General features: G+C 38.6%; 1 protein-coding gene across 2 annotated transcripts in view; it reads right to left on the bottom strand.

The window, feature by feature from the left end:
• fbln1 (fibulin 1) overlaps window positions 1-21,396 on the bottom strand; it is a 101,466-nt gene that overhangs the window by 45,878 nt on the left and 34,192 nt on the right. Inside the window, exons 10-15 of one of the 2 annotated variants that reach the window (XM_057836946.1) lie at window positions 18,041-18,166; window positions 17,833-17,958; window positions 14,071-14,190; window positions 13,842-13,973; window positions 13,630-13,753; window positions 8,323-10,194 (exon numbers count right to left, since the gene is read on the bottom strand). In XM_057836946.1, coding sequence (XP_057692929.1) covers window positions 9,813-10,194; window positions 13,630-13,753; window positions 13,842-13,973; window positions 14,071-14,190; window positions 17,833-17,958; window positions 18,041-18,166 — 1,010 coding nt within the window. In that variant the 3' untranslated portion in view covers window positions 8,323-9,812. Of the gene's footprint in view, window positions 1-8,322; window positions 10,195-13,629; window positions 13,754-13,841; window positions 13,974-14,070; window positions 14,191-17,832; window positions 17,959-18,040; window positions 18,167-21,396 lie in introns of those variants that run through there. The other variant, XM_057836945.1, reaches the window with a different exon arrangement.

Raw genomic sequence — 21,396 nt, 5'->3', positions numbered from 1 at the left:
CTGGAGCTCACAGGCTATCGGTGTGTACACTTGCTAAACTTACTTTTCGGCAACTGTTGACTTCTGTCAAAGCTTTGTACTGGTGTGATCTGTAAAATCCCGTTTGGTGACGCATCGTTGCGCTGCCGATGATTGTAAGCTTTCATAGCAATGTTTGATTTTGCCTCGGCTATCGGTGCTCGCTACTAGGGTAGCCATCCGTGAGCTAAGTTGCGCTAGGTATTATTGGAAATGTAGTTTTGAGCTACTGCGTTTGGAAACATCGAATGAGAATAACGATTGAGTCGCAATAAGAATTTGTCAATGATAATTGTCGGTCGTAATAGTAATTTATAAAATGTTTAGTAGGCTCATAGCCTACTGTGTGTGTGTATTAACTGGACTACGGTACATTTCCATAGGTATGCATATTATTTTTTATAATTATTTAAGGTTGGGTTTATTTTTTTTGTGTTTTTACTTTTCGATTATTTTTTTTAGGAATAATAAAGCCTGTTGAGTAAGATCTGAGAATAACGCTCTTATTTTTTTTATATATGGCGAAAAACATTCAGGTGACTTAAAGTTCCGCTCCGAGACCCCCAATTTGACCAGTTTTCAAAACTGTCCTATATGCATGTGTGATGCATCATTGGAAAGCTTAAAATCTGTATTTTCTGAGGGAAGAAAAATTTTGAACAGGAGGGCATTTAAAAATAATAATAATAATAATAATTTAGACAGCAAAACCCTAACTGGAGGCGGGAGCAGAATTAAAGACGCCACGATTTTAACGAGATATTATCGCGTACCTACCTCTTTTCGATCCAAAAACTCCATCTAGCATGTACCACCAAGTGTCAAGACACAGCTGTGAACAGCCACAGCCGGATTTTGGGGAAATTTTAAGGGTGAAACATGGTAATATAACAAGGGTCGCCATGCAGAAATCGCAGACATCAAGGAGTGGTCGAGATTTTCTTTTTCATATATTTACCCTTTTAAACATTATTGCCCCATTTTTCGTTGTTTGGATCGATTTATTTATCATCTCAAATAACAGGGGAAATGCTACAGTAACAAAAAAATACAATTAAGCAATAGTTATGAGGTAGATATTCGTGACTTTTTTACAGATGCCATTTTTTGCATTGTGGCGTCATTTGTTTAAAAGTTTAAAATATGCAAATGAATATTTTTTTTAAGTCGTCTTTTTTTTTTTTTAAAGAAATATTAGACATAAATGAATGATTCTAAGCTAAAAATGACAGACATTTTGAATGATAAATATAATTAATTACCTTCGTTTTATGGCTGGGTTGAAACAAAAGCAGTTGTGTGACGACTGTAAACAGGGGTTTCCAGGGTAAAACAGACAAATTAAAAATACTTCGGAGGCTTAATGCGCCATGAATCTGCTATGGCAGCATATAGACATATTGTTCTATCAAACGCAACAGTTGTTTTGGCCTAAAATGCAGCAGTTTCTTTTAAAGAGGAATGCAAAAGCAGAAGCTGCTTTTTCAGGCTTGTCTGTGTTTTCCACCATATACATAACTGAATTTTTCTATTCAGACGGAGGAGGCACACTTTAAATATGGCGGAAAACACTTGGGTGACTTGAAGTTCGGCTCTGAGACCCCCAATTTGACCAACTTTCAAAATTGTCCGATATGCATGTGTGATACATCATTGGAAAGCTTAACATGTCAGTTTTCTGGTGGAAGAAAAATTATGAACAGTAGGGCATTTCTAAAAATAAAAATAAAAAAATAAAAAAATAAAAAAATTTAAACAGCAAAACCCTACCTGGAGGTGAGAGCATGTGAGAGCAGAATTAAAGACGCCATGACTTGAACGAAATATTATCGCGTACTTACCTTGTTTCCATCCAAAAACTCCATGTAGCATGTATCACTGAGTGTCAAGACACAGCTGTGAATGGCCACAGCTGGATTTTTGGGGGATTTTATGGGTGAAACATGGTAATATAACAAGGGTCGCGATGCAGAAATCGCAGACGTCTAGGAGTGGTCGAGATGTTCTTTTTTATATAATTAACCTTTTAAATGTTGTTTTTCAATTTTTCTTTGTTTGGATCGATTATTTATCATCTAACATATTGGAGAAAATGCGATAGTAACAAAAAAAAAAAAATACAATCAAGTGATAGTTAGGTAGTTATATATAGATGTAGATATCCATGACTTTTTTTACAGACACCATTTTTTTCATTGTGACGTAATTTGTTTAAAAGTTTAAAATATGCCAGTGAATAATTTTTTCAGTCGTTTTTTTTTCAATCATCGATTAATGATTCTAAGCTAAAAATGACAGCCATTTTGAATAATAAATATAATTAATTACCTACGTTTTATGGATGGGTTGAAACAAAAGGGGTTGCGCGATGTCTGTAAATGGGGGTTTTGAGGGTAAAACGGAAAAATTAAAAATAGTATGGGAGCTTATTGTGCCATGAACCTGCTATGGCAGCATATAGACATGTTGTTCTTTCAAACACATCAGTTATTTTGGCTTAAAATACAGCAGTTTATTTTAAAGAGGAGTGCAACGGCAGAAACTGCATTTTCAGTCTTGTCTGTGTTTTCCGTCATATATTAAAGCGATATAGGGATCTTTGACTGATCGAGTAAAATTAAAGTATATTGAGGACGGGCCGATTGTCCTGTTTTTTGGAACTCAAAATATGTTCACCCTAGCATAATAAGCACTAACATTTCAATTACAGTGCAACCTTCCTTTAAAAAAAAAAAGTGTTACAAAATGGGTACATGAAGGATGTACAAAAATTGTAAAAAATCTGAGGCTTATTTTTCTTATAAATTGTTTTACAAGCTTTAGGGCACTGAACCTTGTTTGGAGCCACTGAGTTTTGGGTTATGATAACAACTATAAGTTTTTGTGCAGTCACGACCCTAGAGTGAGTTATGGTCCACGGATGTTCGATTCGCCTTTGGGGACCTATTGCCTGAAGGTTTAAGTTGAACTGGAGTGGGCTGGGCTGCTTTTTCATTGAGAACAAGATGGCCGGCCAGTTGGCCACCAGCGGGTAGGGGCTTGTAATTAGCAATTAGCGGCTAGTTCCTAGTTTTGCTATAGTCCGGGCCAAAACCACAAATGTTCTCCTGCTTTTTACACCAACTCTGCCTAAGCTGCAGCAGGACCCAATTGGGGCTCTCTGGAGGCCGGGTTGAAGCTCTTTTGAGGTGGCGAGATGAATTGATGAGAAGATAATGACCCAGGATGAACCGCCCTTTTACGTACACATGGTCAAAGCCGGCTAACGGGCTAATTACAGTGTCTTTTTAACGGCTTTACATCTGTTTGTCCACATTCAAATGCTCACATACTTTTTTGTGAGTGTGTCTATGTGTTTCCAATCCTTACATGGAAAACCCCCCAATACTTGCAGACCAGAAAGAAAAACAAGTCTTTCTTGGACGGAACTCCTTTGGTCAAGCCTCGGGCCTTTTTTTGATTATTTGTGGTAATAATTATTTATAGCTGGCAAGTTGATAACGTCCCAACACAAACATGACAGGGCATCATTCAATCGGAGAGCGGCGATGTTGCCGGACCACAAATTGTCCAGATCCCAAAGTCCTATAACTCAAAAGTCAAAGCGGAAGACATAAAAGAAATGTCGTGCACCACTGGGTTCTAATTTTAGGGATATCCCCTACTCCTTTTCGGAAACAAGGTTATGATGCGTGACTGCATCTGAATTTACACTTTTTATAAGCCACATTTACCCTATGTGAGAAGCTATTTGCAGTAGGCCATAAGTCCAGTGCTTTTAAAGTGCCTGTGAAACAAAAAAGCATGTTTGTTTCATATTACACGCTGTATTTTATGCTCCTGGATTAAATGGATGTGTGTGGAAGCGATCGATATATTTTAGGGCTGCAGTTATCGATTATTTTAGTAGTCGATTAATCGATGTACTAGTTAGTTCGAATAATCGAGTAATCGGATAAGGAACATAACAAATTAAAATACCTGAGCTGAACCTCAAACGGTATACAGTGGGGCAAATAAGTATTTAGTCAACCACTAATTGTGCGAGTTCTCCCACTTGAAAATATTAGAGAGGCCTGTAATTGTCAACATGGGTAAACCTCAACCATGAGAGACAGAATGTGGAAAAAAAAAAAAAAAAATCACATCGTTTGATTTTTAGAGAATTTATTTGCAAATCATGGTGGAAAATAAGTATTTGCTCAATACCAAAAGTTCATCTCAGTACTTTGTTATGTTCCCTTTGTTGGCAATAACGGAGCCCAAACGTTTTCTGTAACTCTCCACAAGCTTTTCGTACACTGTTGCTGGTATTTTGACCCATTCCTCCATGCAGATCTCCTCTAGAGCAGTGATGTTTTGGGGCTGTCGTTGGACAACACGGACTTTCAACTCCCTCCACAGAATTTCTATAGGGTTGAGATCTGGAGACTGGCTAGGCCACTCCAGGACCTTGAAATGCTTCCTAAGAAGCCACTCCTTTGTTGCCCTGGCTGTGTGTTTGGGATCATTGTCATGCTGAAAGACCCAGCCACATCTCATCTTCAATGCTCTTGCTGATGGAAGGAGATTTTCACTCAAAATCTCTTGATACATGGCCCCATTCATTCTTTCCTTTACACAGATCAGTTGTCCTGGTCCCTTTGCAGAAAAACAGCCCCAGAGCATGATGTTTCCACCCCCATGCTTCACAGTGGGTATGGTGCAATTCAGTATTCTTTTTCCTCCAAAAACGAGAACCCGTGTTTCTACCAAAAAGTTCTATTTTGGTTTCATCTGACTATAACACATTCTCCCAGTCCTCTTCTGGATCATCCAAATGCTCTCTAGCGAACCGCAGACGGGCCTGGACGTGTACTTTCTTCAGCAGGGGGACACGTCTGGCAGTGCAGGATTTGAGTCCCTGGCGGCGCATTGTGTTACTGATAGTAGCCTTTGTTACTGTGGTCCCAGCTCTCTGTAGGTCATTCACTAGGTGTGGTTCTGGGATTTTTGCTCACCGTTCTTGTTATCATTTTGACGCCACGGGGTGAGGAGGTAGTTGAAAGTCCGTGTTGCCCAACGACAGCCCCAAAACATCACTGCTCTAGAGGAGAGCTGCATGGAGGAATGGGCCAAAATACCAGCAACAGTGTGTGGAAAGCTTGTAAAGAGTTGCAGAAAACGTTTGGCCTCTGTTATTGACAACAAAGGGTACATAACAAAGTATTGAGATGAACTTTTGGTATTGAACAAATACTTATTTTCCACCATGATTTGCAAATAAATTCTTTAAAAATCAAACAATGTGATTTTCTGTTTTTTTTTTTCCACATTCTGTTTCTCATGGTTGAGGTTTACCCATGTTGACAATTACAGGCCTCGCTAATATTTTCAAGTGGGAGAACTTGCACAATTAGTGGTTGACTAAATACTTATTTGCCCCACTGTAAAAATTAATAAATAAGGATCTAAGTACAACAAAAGAACAATTGGCTAACTTGCATAACACAAGTCCGCTAGCCTAAATGCTATAAAATGCTAACTTTTTTTTTTTTTTTTTACAATGCTCTTAACAAATGGTTCAGGCAATATACCTATGAACTAAATTACGAATGCATTAAAAACATTAGCTCAAACAAAAACGTAGCTTACGTTGGTCTTAACAGGGAGCAGCTGGATTCAGCTATGTGAAATGAGGCAGACCTTAGGGCAGTGTAGCCACCCTAATCAATAAAACAAAATGCAAACACTTTCAAAATAAACCATTAAAATGCCACTTTAAACGAATACCCGAAGCAACAAAATTTAATTCTAATATTTTTTTTAATCGAATACTCGAGTTAATCGATTAATCGTAGCAGTACTAATATATTTATTAAATGTTTTGAATCCTGCACCATGAAAAAGAGTGACTTTCGACCAGAATCTGTATTGAGGAAGAAGGCAAATGTGACGCCAGCCAACTAATCATCTTCACAATACAGCTATTACTATCGTATGCAGAAGGACTGCAGATTCAGCTGATTTTGCTGATCAATTTGTTTATTTTTTTACATCACACCAATGTGCTGCAGGCTTTTGTTGCTACACCTGGGAGAGTGGTTTGAGGCTTTTTGGATTTCCAAAAGATCCTCTTCACCGCGAAGATTGGGCAAAAGAAGTCTGACAATCAAGAGACCATTTAACGGATGACTAAGTGTTTAAGCTACGTGTTTTATGTCATGTCAAATACTGGGATCCTGGTAGGAGTGGGAACCTCTTGGTACTTCACGATACGATACGATTTGCGATACAAAGCTCACGATAACGATGATCTGAAGATATGGCGATACACCGATTGCCGATACATTGGTTAGGAAATCATTCTAGGATATTCTACAAACAACTAATAAACAGAAAATGAAGCTGCTTCTGTGAACTGGAATGAGTTTATGACTAGTAGACGTTCAATCAGCGAATCAGCGTGGCAGCGAATGAACATTCATTCGCTGCCACCCTCCCAGTTCAAATGGATTGGACGTCTACGGCGATCAGTGGCAGCCAATGCCAGGCAATGCCAGGCATTTTGGGCCATTTAAGGTCATTTACCTGTTGATTTTCAGTTACTTGACCTGGGAATCACCCAAATGAATAGGCAGTGACTCAAACTCAACAGGAAATGACCTGTAAATGCCCTAAAATGAACAGCAAGTAACCTGTTAATGCCCTGAAAATCGGAGAGAATGACAGTTTACATGGTGACTCTCCTAGAATAAGAAAAATTTAAAATTTGCATTTATATGGACCTGTTTCTATTCGAACAATGTCGCAATTCTGCATGAAAATGATGCAGTATTTATGCCAAGCCCTAGGGGGCAGTGCAGATTTACAAGGTGACAGCGAATGATGCACTTTGACCCCACCAAGCTCCTCAACCTGGAAAAAAATATGCCCGCCCACTCGAAGTAATGGCATTTTTCTTTTGTTAAAAAAGGCACAAAAATGGAAACATTCAACATATTTAATTTAAAAGTATGATTAAAACAGCAAATTAAAGCCGATATTCCGGCATATTTGCTGTTTTTAATGTTTAGTCGCACCGCTGCGCACGCCCAATGTGACGTGTACGAGTGCTGACGTTATCGGCGCGGTCTCGCACTGCAGGAGCCTTTGATATGCATGGTGAGCAAGCCCCCCTCGTTGCCCCACAATCGAATTCTTCCACTTTGGAGGCAGGATTCAGAATTTTCCGTCTTCGCCGACACCACATGCACGTGAGGCCATTCCGCTACTTAGTGATTGCGTCTTTGTGTCGCAGAGTCGCCATTTAAACTGCCCCTGATACACTACTATTGTGGAAGATATTAGTAGCAACTTGTTAGTTTATGTTTATTATTTTTTTAGACATTGACACCTTTTTAAAACGATATCTCGATTCTTGGCAGGAGCATATCGATAACCTTTTGGGATACAAAGTATCACGATAGATCACCAATTCGATATTTTGTCAAACCCCTAGATCATGGCAAACGTTTTAATAAGAAGGTGGCTTGCATTTTGTGGGTGACAATGCTCCCTGTCGACCGAGAAGGTCTCTTGGCCGACGATCGGCGGCTTGTCTCACACCATGGTCACCGGCCGATAAAGGCGTGCTCGCCTATAGAGCCTATATCTTCGGCTTGGGCCCGGGGAGCTCCCTGCTCTCGTCTCCGGTTCTCGATTGTGTCGAGACTTCGACAAACCTCGGCCCTCTTCACGTTCCTGCTTAGAGAGCACTATACCCGGCTTGGGCTTGGGCAGCCACGCGCTCTGACGTCTGCCGGTTTATCCACCGAGAATGCGCCATTTTAAGCGTGCATTCCCCTCTGCTTCCCCGGCGACGAGCGCTGCCTGCCTGCCGGGGCCTCAGCAGAATGATGAGCCGAAACTTGCTCACCACTGGGAGCTTGCCAATCGGTAAAGACAATCAACCCCACCGCTGTGTGTGACATGAGTCGAGGTAGTTTTGTGTAATTTTTTGTTTTCGAAAGGCGAGGAAAAGACTTTGGGTTAGACTCAGGTTAGCATGTCGCCTCGCTCTAAAACCTCCTGTTTTGTTTACGTTCTTTCTTCTGTCTCCGAAGCAGTAATTTAGCCCTGTCGTACTGAAACAATGCCTTTTTAATATTTTATATTCCATTTAGCACAAGACTGTTATTTGTCATGACAATTTATTTCGCAATTGGGGGAAAATACTTAGATAAAAAGAATATCCTATAAATTATTGGCATAGAGAGATAAATTCATCGTTCTAAATCTTACCCATTGGGCTGAATTCTAATTCAGCTGATCTGAATCTTCCCCATTGGGCTGAATTCTAATTCAGCTGAAATCGTTCCTCTGTCGACGTCATCACCTAGATGGAGGCACTAGAGCCCTATAATGACAGGCGGGGCTAAACGGCAGATTAAAAGACTCATTTCTCGTTATCTGCGCTTTGCCAAATTGTTGTACATAGTCGAATCGTCTCAAAATATGATTTTAATTCACATAATAATGCTATTTAAGCTTTATTTTATTGTGTCACAGGCACTTTAAGTCCTGTTCATTATTCTACTTTTGTGATAGATAAACGTGCCCTGCTTGTTTGTCAATAAAGTTTTTAAACAGTTGTTTGCAATGTGTCAGATCAATTTTAACTGATACGATTTCATGTCAGCTCAAAGATGTTTAAAACTTTGCCTGGACACTTCATTAAGGTTTTATGACGGCAACTATGTGGGCTGATTTGCATTTTTATTATTTACGTCTGTACTGTACCGCTGAAATTTAATATAGATTTAGATTTTTTTTTTTTTTTTTTAGATTTATTCACTTTTCATAAGAACAATGATATGTTTTTTGGCTTCGCTGATCCACTTTGCTGTGTTTAACTTAAAAGACCATACTTTACTTGCCTTATTTTTATTTTATTACAAAACTGTTCAGCCAACACATAAACCATCAACTCTATAAATCACCAGACTTTTAGCACGCAACCAATCGTCTGAGTACTCAACGACGAGACAGACCAAAATTTTGTATTTGATATTTACCTTGGTTTAGTGCGCCACCTAGCTGCTATTACTGAGCCGTGCTTCCTTAAGGATTGAAGGCAGTAAAATATCACTTAATTCTTCAGATATTTTGAATTGATCCTTTACATTAGGCTTCCAAAATTTAAATCTCATCATGTTACGAATGAATTGTGATATTATCACATTTTTTTTGTAATTGTAAATGTATTCTTGTTTAAATAAAATAAAATAGGAACAAAGAAATAGTTCAAAATTCGGACCCATCTTTATCGCCGTAAAATTCTGATTTAATTCTTGCAAATTTTGTAAAACCAATTCATTCAAATAAATCACAAAAATGGTCATAAAACTACAACATTGCTGTGGAGTGTTACCTTGGTTTAAAAAAAATGACATTATTATTGTAAAATTGGGACTACAGAATGTCAACTTGTAAAATTACACCTTTATTGTTACAAAATGGCAGTTCTTCTCGTAAATATTGTAACTATTCTTCTAAAATTTTACTTTACAGAATAAAATAGCACTTTTTTGTTGCAACAATACTTATTTTTTTGCTAAAATGTCATTTTATTCGGGCAAATCAATATTTTATCGCCTCAAAAACTATGACTAAAAACAAGGACTATTCTCATAAGATTGAAGCTTTTTCTTGTAATATTGCAGCTAATCTGTATATAACCCAATTTATTGTAATAAGGATTTCATATCCTCGGAAAACTGACTACAGGTGATAAAAATACCACATGACAAGTAACCCTAGGAAAGATGCTGTCCTTATTCGAGCAGAGGGTTGTAAACAACGCGGGGTGCGTCCTCAGTGACAAACACCAGCACTTTGGCCAAGTAGGTGCTGAGGGTGCCATAGCGACGTAGCCCCAGTTCTACGGACAGCTCAAAGTCCTGCGGGCCATCGAAGCGCCTCGCCACGGACATGACGCCGCCGCCGGAGACTTGCTCCACCTTGAAGAAGCCGCCCTCGTCACCCGAAGTGATGGCGATGCGGATGCTGTCACCCGGCACAGTGTGGGAGGGGCCCATGCGGAAGATGTTGGTGAAGACAGGGATGTTGGTGGGGAAGGTGAGGTGGTAGTAGGTTATTCTCAGCGGCATGGCCAGGCACTCGACAGACTCATTGCAAAGCAAGCGTTCACATCGACTGTAAAGAGAGACGGGTGGGGAGGGTGTCACAGGGAAAGGTAGAACAAAACAAGCAGAGAGGAGAGAAAAAAAGACCATGTGAATCAAATGTGCCGTGCATGACATGCAGTGGAAGACAGCCTAGCAACTGAGAGTGGGTTCAAGGTGGGCTCATGCAGACTTTTGACTGACGACAATTGGGTTTTAGCTAATGCAGAACAGCAGTTTTCCAAGTGTGCTACAAGGGTTTAACACAGTTCTACTTACTTTTTAGATTAAGATTAAATGTGAAGAATTTTTCTTCAGTTTTTTTTTTTTTAATGGTGCTTAAAGGATACCACGGATAGAAAGACATGAAGTTCTGCAAAGCTAAATGTTAGTACAAGTTATGATAATTTGATATTAAAACTAGAGATGATGCCGATCGATCGGGTCCGATCACGTCATTTTCAAAGTATTGGAATCGGCAAAAAAATATCGGACATGCCTTTGTTTAATATATATATATATATTTTTAATTAAATCGTTTTATAATTGTATTTAACGTTACAGACATAATATGTTACACTTATCCAGAGTCTTTAGTTTAGGCTTAAGGTAGGGTTATCAAATTTATCCTGATAACGGCGGTAATTAATTTTTTAAAAAATGTATCACGTTAAAATATTTAATGCAATTAATGCATGCGCTGCACGACCCACTCACGCATTGTCGCGCTCCATCTGTAATGGCGCCGTTTTGCCTATATAGAGAGCTAAAAGGCAGTGTAAAATGAGTAGAGTGAATTTTGGCTGCCTTTGGAGCCTTATTTTAATTGGCTAAAGCCTTACAATCCCTCTCCCTACGATTAGAAATATCATGGGAAGCAATGTGGTGAAGCAAGGTAGCAATTGATCTTTTTCTTAACACCTTATGTTATTAACCAACGCAGAGAAGATATACCAATTGGTAGCACTACGCACAGTCATGGTTCCACTTCCCATCATGCATTTGGGCATGGCCCTCAGTATCATTTACTGAAAGCTCAACAAATACACTAGACGGCAATATTTAGTCACAATATACAAAGTCACAAGTCTTTCTATCCATGGATCCCTCTCACTGAAAGAATGTTAATAATGTAAATGCCATCTTGAGGATTTATTGTCATAATAAACAAATACAGTACTTATGTACTGTATGTTGAATGTATATATTTGTCTGAATTTTATTCATTGTTTTCTTAATGCATTGCCAAAATGTATATGATCGGGAAAAATTATCGGGAATGATTGGAATTGAATCGGGAGCCAAAAAAAAGCAATCGGATCGGGAAATATCAGGATTGGCAGATACTCAAACTAAAACGGTCGGGATCGGATCGGGAGCAAAAAAAACATGATCGGAACAACCCTAATTAAAACCCCTCTTAATGTTTTCGTTTAATAAAATTTGTCAAATTTTAAATAAAAAAATAAACTAGTAGCTCACGATTGTTGTTGACGTCGCAAGGCGGTGACGTCACATGGCCACGCTGCCGTACTTCATAGTGTCACTCTTTAAACTATGTAAGGTAGTGATTTAAATACACCACGAGGTGTCAATGGGGAGATTTAAATTAATAAGAGATCAAGCCAATGAGTGTGTTTTGTCGCTCGACTGACGCTGTAGTTTCCTGTTTAGTGCGGGTCCATTGTGACTTCATATGAGCGTTGTCTTCACAAAAAACAAGACTCCTGATAATGGCTCCCAGCATCATAGTTTGTGTATGGTGACTAAATATTGCCATCCAGTGTATTTGTTGAGCTTAACGACTTGCTAAAATGTTTAAAAAGAGTTTGACCAAAGTCTGAGTAGGTTTCTGTGTATTTTGCATACCTATTTTGATTGTGAATTTGTGAATTCCAGTTCTCTTTGCATTGTTGTTTAACTGTGTGAGAATTGAGCCTCATTAATACAGATTGAATGACTTTTCTTTTTGTGAACATTATTTTTTCAAAAGATATGAATATTATTTTTTATTGTATTTTCACTATATGATACTTATGTTTGTTATGACGGAGTTTCCGAAGCTTATACCAATAAACTGTGCGGTCCTGTGTCCACTTGCCTTTCTCTGCCTCTTAGATCTCAGTGTGCAAAATGATATGAGTAGCCAGCAACCAAACTAAGTTTAATTCATTTATTCAGTTTTGTGTCGTTTATTCACCGGGAAGCAACCGGCAGGATGATCAACAATCTGGACATCTGCACTTGACGTCTCGGTAAAGGCAAACATTTTCGTGTGTTGTGATGCGCGGCCCGGGCTATCAGCAAAAATAATCAAACTGCTGTGTTTCATTGTATACCCTAATCATATGTAAAGCACACGGCAGCTCTAAATGCTAACTGTCTCCATAATAATATTGGAAGAAGTTGGATTATACAATAGTTTACCGTGAAGATCTGCAAACAGTTTTTGACATCAAACACTCTCCTGCTCTTGTGACTACAGCAGGGGACTAATGTCACTAGCGAACTTGACACATGAACGCTACTCGTCTCATCCTGTTTTTCCTGTTCATTTTGCTTTTGCTGTCCTTCTCATTAATGTTCCACTCGGGTTCAAATTGGAAGGGCTGAACCAATGACATGTTAATGTGTAGTTAAAGAGTGACAGTGTGGAAGTCCGGCAACGTAACCATGTGACATCACCGCCGTGCGACATCAACAACAATAGCGAACTATTAGTTAAAATAATTTTACAAATTTTATTAAAACGAAAACATTCAGAGGGGTTTTAATATCAAATTATTATAATTCGTACTAACATTTATCTTTTATGAACTACATGTCTTTCTATCCGTGATACCCTTTAAAGAATGAATGCAAAACTACCGGTATATTAATCCGAAAATGAAAAAAAAAAAAAAAAAATCTTGTAATATGATGATTGGTGCAAATTCGACATTTGCATTTTATTTATTTATTTATTTATTTATTTGCTTGTTTTTACCAGGAACACGTGCTCATTTAAAAAAAATCTGTTTATCTGCATTTTTTTTTTTTTTAAACCAATGTTCCACCTTTTTTTCTCCAATTTTTAAAAGACCATTCATACGGCAGTTTTCTGATATTTGCCACATTGCTCATGTCAACCTCCCGACTCAACAGCCTCTCAATGGTGGGCAGAGTAAACACTGGGATTTAAAGGGAATGTGAAGCTGACTGCTTATTGGCTGTATAAAGGCAGCGGTGTTCATGCTTCCTGTACCATGTCCTCTTTCAAATTGAACTGCCTGTGCACATCCACCCAAGCCTTCTGTCTTGACTTGAATATTAAAGAATCAATGTTGTTTTCGCGTGCAAAATGAAGGTAAAGTAAAAGGTGTCAAGTTTGATACTCATTACCATGTATTATTTGACATTGGACGTTTTTAAAACACTTAAGAAACATTGCACTTTGTCGCAATGAATTCAAAAGTTGGACACTTACGTATCTCCAACCCGACGGTAGTTGTTAGGACAATCAAAGGACAAGCAGCGGAATCCGCCTTGCACGTTGAAACAACTCTGGTTATCAGCACATGTGTGTGTACCTGCCGCACATTCATCAATATCTAGGAGAAACATGGAGAAATACATTAAAATCTGAATGGCCAGCCCCAATTTTTATTTATTTATTTATTTTATTTTTGTATAAATGACCTTGGCAGCTGCGTCCGTTGGGTGCTAGGGTATAGCCGCTAACAGGGCAGGAACAATGGAAGCTTCCGGGGGTGTTGTGACAACGGTAGGAGCAGATGTGACCTCCAGTTGGCAGGGCACATTCGTCTATATCTACACAGAAGTAACAACAAACAACATGGTAGCGTAATAACCACATGGAGTTTTATGATGCAAAAAATTTAGCAGTTTTTTTTTTTTTTTTTTTTACCTTCACACGTCACTCCGTCAGTGTCACTGAGCTGGTAACCACGCCGACAATAACACTGGTAGGAGCCGTACACATTGGCACATTCTTGACTGCAGGGGTTACTTTCACACTCATTTAAATCTACAAACAAAAATGCTTACATTACAGACAAATACGATTCTACTATTGAGTCGTCAAAAGTATTGAAAAATATCGAAGTACTGCCAGTGAAAAGTTATATCCGGTGTTCTGTCAAATTTTTGTCCCTTATCAGATAAGCGCTCTAAGGACTCTCAATATTATCCAAAGGTGCTAAATAAAGAAGTTACATCATAAACATACATGTGCAACATGAATACGGTGTAAATAAATGCTTAGGACGTTAACTGTAAGAGAGCAGTATGCAGTCAAGTTGAGCGCAGCAACATAGTAAGGTGTGTGTGAGGAGAACTTTCCTTTGTGTGCGTCCATGACCAAATGTAAGTAGCATACATATTTCTTCCTTTATAGAAACTTTGTGGTATTTACTTTGGACAGGCTACATTCGTGGCCATTTGTAACGTTACGCACATGCGCAGAGCTGCAAAGTTGCAATTCCTGATGGGGAGCAAAACACCAGATACTATACAGTCCTTGACAAAAGTCTTGTCGCTTATCCATTTTGTAGAAATAATTGCTAATAAACTGACTTATAATTATTCAGTTGGTTTCAGAAATGGCTCATATGAAAGCTAAGACCCTCCCAAATGATGTTGAATGTACAAAAATATATTTGTTTCACTGAAAAAAGATTTATCATTTAATGAAGTCATAAAGGTCAAATTTTGGCAAGACAAAAGTTTTGTCACCTACAGAAAGTAGTGTGAAAATTGAACAAACAATGTACTTCAAATTCAAAAATATTAGGGCTGTCAAACGATTAAAATTTTTGATCGAGTTAATTACAGCTTAAAAATTAATTAATCGTAATTAATCACAATTCAAGCAATCTATAAAATATGCCATACAAACAAAGAAAGTTTCATTGTGCTTTTTGTAACAATGACAATAAATATTCTGAATCTGAATCATATTTTTCTGTAAATTATTGTTGGAATGGAAAGATAAGACACAAGACGGATATATACATTCAACAAACAGTACATAAGTACTGTATTTGTTTATAATAACAATAAATCAACAAGATGGCATTAACATTATTAACATTTTCTTAAAGTGATTCATGGATAGAAAGACTTGTAGTTCTTAAAAGATAAATGTTAGTACAAGTTATAGAAATTTTATATTAAAACCCCTCTTCATGTTTTTGTTTTATTAAAATTTGTAAAATTTTCAATCAAAAAATAAACTAGTAGCTCACCATTGTTGATGTCTATAATTACACCATGCTCACTCATTGTGCTTAACCCATAAAATCATTTGGACCCAAGCACCAGCAGAGGGCGCCAAACACCAAAAACAAGTAATAAGCGGACATTACACTGCTGTCATTTTAATCTGTTTGAGCGGGGCATGTGCGTTAATTGCGTCAAATATTTTAACGTGATTGATTTTAAAAAGTAATTACCGCCCGTTAACGCGATAATTTTGACAGCCCTAAAAAATATGTTACATAACATAAGCTAATTAAGTAGTGGTGCTGTGAGATCCAAATTAAATATTTTGTGTGACGTCCATGGACTTCGGCAAGGATTCATACAATTTATTGATGAAGTCATCAGGAACATGAAAGAAAGCAGTCTTGCATGCCTCCCAGGGTTCATTTACATTCTTGGGTTTCGTCTTCCATGCTTCATCTTTCATCCTACCCCAGACATGCTCAATGATGTTCATGTCTGGTGACTGGGCTGGCCAGTCCTGGAGGATCTTGATCTTCTTTGCCTTGAGAACTTTGAGGTAGAGATTGAAGTATGCGATGAGGACAATCCTGCTGCAGAATTTGTCCCTTTTTATGGTTAGGAATGTAAGAGGCAGCTAAGATTTCTTGATATTTCAGACTATTTATGTTGCCTTCCACCCTGCAGATCACTCGCACACCCCCATGATTTTGGTAATGATGTAACCACAAAACTTCACTGTTTTCTGAGTGACTGTCGGATCCATGCTGGCTCCAGTAGGTCTCTTGCAATATTTGTGGCAACTGTGGTGTAATTCAATGGTAAAGTAATCTGAAAAATCCACCTTTTGCCACTTTTCCATCGTCCATCCTTTTGACAGGCTGTGGGCATTGGCAAATGCCACACGGTTTTTTAATTGTCTGCACCCTGAGAGATAAATAGTCTGAAATATCAACAAATCTTAGCTGCCTCTTACATTCCTAACCATAAAAAGAGACAGCTTCTGCAGCAGGATGGTGCTCCATCGCATACTTCAATCTCTACCTCAAAGTTCCTCAAGGCAAAAAAAGATCAAGATCCTCCAGGACTGGCCAGCCCAGACATGAACATCATTGAGCATTTCTGGGGAAGGATGAAAGAGGAAGCATGGAGGACGAAACCCAAGAATGTTGATGAACTCTGTTCCTGATGACTTCATCAATAAATTGTATGAATCCTTGCCGAAGCCCATGGAAGTCATACAAAATATTAAATTTGGATCTCACAACACCACTACTTAATTCGCTTATGTAACACATTTTGTTCAATTTTCACACTACTTTCTGTAGGTGACAAAACTTTTGTTAGGTTTTGTGTTGGTTTTTCCTAGTGTGACTTGTCCCTGTGATTGCCCATTGATTTCACCTGTTCTGCCTGCTCCCAGTGTATCCTCCAACCTGCATCCTCTTGTGTTACTCAGCTGTTCCTCGTTGTCTCGTTACCCCTTGTCTGTGTGTGTATATAAGTACCCAGTTTCTTGTCACTCCTTGTTGCATCATTGTCTACGTCCATGTCCACGTTCTGGTCAGCATTCTCGCATCTAGCCAAAGCCCTCGTGTTTCAAGTTAGTTTTTTGAAAAGCAGTGCTTTCTTTAGATTACCACAGCCTTTGTTTTGTACTTTGTTTTTTTTTTTTTTGGTTGGCTTTAATTAAATCATTTTTTGCACCGCTCATCTGCCTCACCTCCTTTTTCCTGCATTTGGGTCCATACAACCTGCCTGCCCGCAAATCCTGACAACTACAAAATGGATAAGCGACAAGACTTTTGTCAGGGACTGTATATTATATATCGAATATTTTATTGCAAAAATTTTGGATACCCAGTTATCAGTTTTTAGCACAGGTCACCGGAAATTTGTTGTCATGGAGTAAATTTGATTTTGCACTACTCTTCATAATAATTGTAATGGAGAATATTTTTAGATTTTCCTTGTGCCATATACGTACGTACAACACTAGACATCCCATGGGACGTGAAGCGCCGTCAATGGTAGTGAAAGATGAGTAACAAATGCTGATTTTAACTCATTAGCTACCAATGACGGTGCTAGAAATCCAATCCATTTGAAATGGGATGGCTGGCAGATAATAAATGAATATTCAGCACTTCCAGTTTAAATGGATTGGATGTCTACTAGTGACATTTCATTTCAATTCCCAGCAGGAGGATGACTGTCCACCTCATGACTGGATATCTTATCATCAACGGCACTGAAAGAATTATTTTTTTTAAATCATTCAATTTAGTGTTGTTGTTTTTTTTTTAATTAATGTTGAATTGAAAATGGCATTAAGTCTATTTTTGAGTAGTGATGTCGAGTTAAAAACTTTAGTGTCGTAAAAACATTACTGAGTAGAATAAGAAAGTCTGGCTCATTAGCATGATCACGGGAGCCATTCTATTACCATCACAGTTCCTTCCGTCCCTGGACAGCTTGAAACCAGTGGTGCAGCTGCATTTGTAGGACCCTGGAGTGTTGTCACACTTGTGAGCGCAAAGACGTCCAGGGTAGTGCATGCATTCGTTCAGATCTAGAATATAACATATGTAAAGTATTATGTAGGCCTACGCTTTCGGCTGGTGTCCAACTTCCTGTCTTCTCTTCCTACTTACCCTCACAGAGGCGAGTGATGCTGTTGAAGTTGTAGCCATTGTCACACTGGCAGTGGTAGGACCCCATTGTGTTGATGCAGCCGTGACCTGCACATACCTTTTCGGGGCCTTTGCACTCATCAATATCTTGGAAGTTTAAAAGAACATGTTATTGCATACAAAATGACCTTGGACACTCAGTCCTGTTTTTTTGTTTTTGTTTTAATGCATTGCATGTAAAAACTAGGGATGTCCCCAAACCAATCATATGATCAGAAATTATGCCTTTTTCAGAGGATTAGAATCGGTTGGAAAATATTTATTATTTATTTTAATTTTTAAGGGCTAAGAACAACATAATATCTGTGCAAAGATACAGGAAGTTCCCGGATTACAACGTGCCCGACCTGCGTGATTTCAACTTTATGACTCCTGAGTCTCATTTTTTGTTTTTTTTTCTTTTAAATATTGTTGACTTTCGTGATGTGATGCGTGCTTTTATTTTGGCGCAGGAAGTGTAGAGCAGGTAGTACTAATGGCACGCGAGTAAAAGCGCATGTACACACGCAGAATTTATTTGCGCACATGAAGAAGAGCGCATTAGCGCCTATACGCGGAGTTGTATGGAGGCCAGGGGGGCCAGCCCCCCGGTGGCCGAAAAGTGTCATTGCATGTACCGTATTGGCCCGAATATTAGACGGTGTTTTTTGCATTGAAATAAGACTGAAAAAGTGGGGGTCATCTCATATTCGCGGTCTAGACATTATACCCATTCACGACGCTAGATGGCGCCAGATATCATTGAAGCGATGTTCTGTCATGACAGATCTCAGCTACTCTCAAGTTTAACCAGTTTGCATTATTTTATTGCAATGTTTTTCCTAATTCAGATTTGTTTCAAGACTACAGTTACAGTTAGACTTCACTTTGATGGTTAATGCAGTTATTGCAATTGTGTTGTTTTATCACAATAGATTGGTTTATTTACATTTCAAAAAATAGAAGCCATTCATTTACGAATGTGATTGCACTTTAGTTTACATATTTATATGTTCAAAAATTAAGATTTGAATGAAGCAAAAAAACATGATTTTTCTCTCAAATATATTGTTATAAACATTTGTTTCAGATGTACTGTAATTATTGTCTGTATAAAAATTAATTTGGTGTTCAAAAAGTCTTTTTTTTCAAACTTGAGTCTTGAAAAAGTGGGGGTCGTCTTTTAATCAGGGCCGTCTTATATTTGGGCCAATATGGTAATCGACTTTCCTATATATGATTTTAAAATTAAGAGTTTTCCAGTAAAATATTGTCTACAAAAGTTGTAAGGCAATAAAACACAACAGAAAAGAATGAAAAAAAAGATGTTTTTTATAATGGGTCAAAATTATTTTTCTAACAGATCATGTGACTAGCACCTAATCGGTCTGTTACTTTGCTTAGCCAAAACCACCCGAGGACCGAAGAGGCAAGATGGATATACGTAATTTTTTCAAACCTAAGCTTTCAAAAGTGACAACAACTACTGAGCAAGAACCAAGGATTGAAAATGTGGACCATGAAACGCCAGAAAGCAACGCCAAAATGGTGAGCGGAGTTTCAATTCGCCCGACTAAAGACGCTAATTGTACAACAGAGCCACCACCGGTGTCTTGCCAATATAGTTACCCCCGTCAAAAATTGTATCCCCTGGCCGCGGACGCGCATTTACACACACATCAGTTATGAGTTATGGTGGCGTGTACAATTAGTTGAAGTCAGTAAAGAATCAAAGTTATATATTTTGGACATCAACGTTTACTAAACTGTAGAAACTCCATACAGGACTTGAATTACAGTAATAACAGTTATAGGTCATCCTACGAGTAAAACAGTAAAACAATGCCTTATTTTACGTTCAGTACGTATGTTGCGTAATATGACAGAGAATAACGTTTTTTTTTTTTTAAATAGATGGGCCAAGTTTTAAAACCTCGTAGATAACTACACCACCAAAACACGGAAATCAAGCAAATCAGTGCAGCGCAGTGGCTTCGCCCAGGGGATACAATTTTTGACGGGTGTAACTACATTGGCATGACACCGGCGCGCGTCAATGGATGACGATCTTGGCGAAATCTATAGCTGTCCTAAGCAGCCTGATTTAGAATTCCCCACAAGAATGATGGGAAGAAAAAAAAAAAACACTCATTTTCAACTTATTATTATAAATATTCTTGTAAGTTAATTTTATTGCTGAGACTGCGTTTCGGGGTCATCAACATGTTGTGCCACCCCTGCCCCAAAAGTCAAACTCCCCCTATGTTTGCGCCCATGAAAAAGTCGCGCAGCTGAGTGAGAGAAAGGGGGGAAAGATTACAGCTGCAAGCCTGCGCGCACCTTTGTTGCTTGTGAAGCATCCACAGAGGCAACACCTGTAAATAACACCGTTTGTACTGTTTATTGTGTGTTTTCAATTGTGGTTAAATACTTGGGGCGAGTTTATGTGATTCTTTTTGATGATGTGTGGACACTAACTGATAAATGCAAACTGTTTGTATTGATTGGTACTGCTGTATTAGCAGCTAGTTATAAACACAAATTTGAATTGTTTTCATTCTGCAAGTGTTGATGTCATGAGCTGAATAAAGTCAGCAAACCGCATGGACGTCTGACATTGTCATTTCGGAGATTAGCTCACTGTCTAACTAGGACTTAGCTCCAACACTTGGCGAGGACAGTACAATGATGTATCATACATGTTTTTGGATAGTTATTTTGAAATTTAGGAGTTATTTAGGGGTGGGGAGACTGGGGCATTGTGAGACATTTTTTTTACATTTGCCCTCCTCCAAACAAGCTAAAACAAACCAGTAAAGTTTACATATTTCCTATTAACTCATTTGCTCCCAAAAACGTATAAATACGTTCTATTTTTAATTATTTCAGCGTCCCAAAAACGTCTTTTACGTTTGTTTTTGACAAGAGGCCTCTCTAGGTTCTGATGCAACTAAGCTGCATTGCACAATGCTCAAAACCCATTTTAAAGCAATAAACGGAAGTTGGAGGGATCTTGTGAAGACGCGTGAGAAAAATGTGGAGAACGTTCGGGGAAAAAAAGGCAATCGACACTGGAGGAGTGTTTTGAAAAGAAAACGAAACCATCGTCAAAGAAGGATTCAAAAAAATCTATCTTGATGAGACAGACGGTGATGAAAGAGAGGTTTACCCCGTCTGCCGAGACGGCCACAACAGCATCAGGTTCCACACGCGTTCGGCGGAGCTCACGTCGTGTTACCCCTGAGCCCGAGGTTGAAACCAACGATGAAGATGATGAAAAAAGCGAGACCGATCTTGATCCGGACTCATCAGATTACTGGGAGCTACCTCATTCAACC

The sequence above is a fragment of the Corythoichthys intestinalis genome, chromosome 5 (genome assembly GCF_030265065.1).
Source record: "Corythoichthys intestinalis isolate RoL2023-P3 chromosome 5, ASM3026506v1, whole genome shotgun sequence".
NCBI lineage: Eukaryota > Metazoa > Chordata > Actinopteri > Syngnathiformes > Syngnathidae > Corythoichthys > Corythoichthys intestinalis.
The sequence above is the reverse complement of the archived record's forward strand: the minus strand, read 5'-3'. Positions and strand labels throughout refer to the sequence as shown.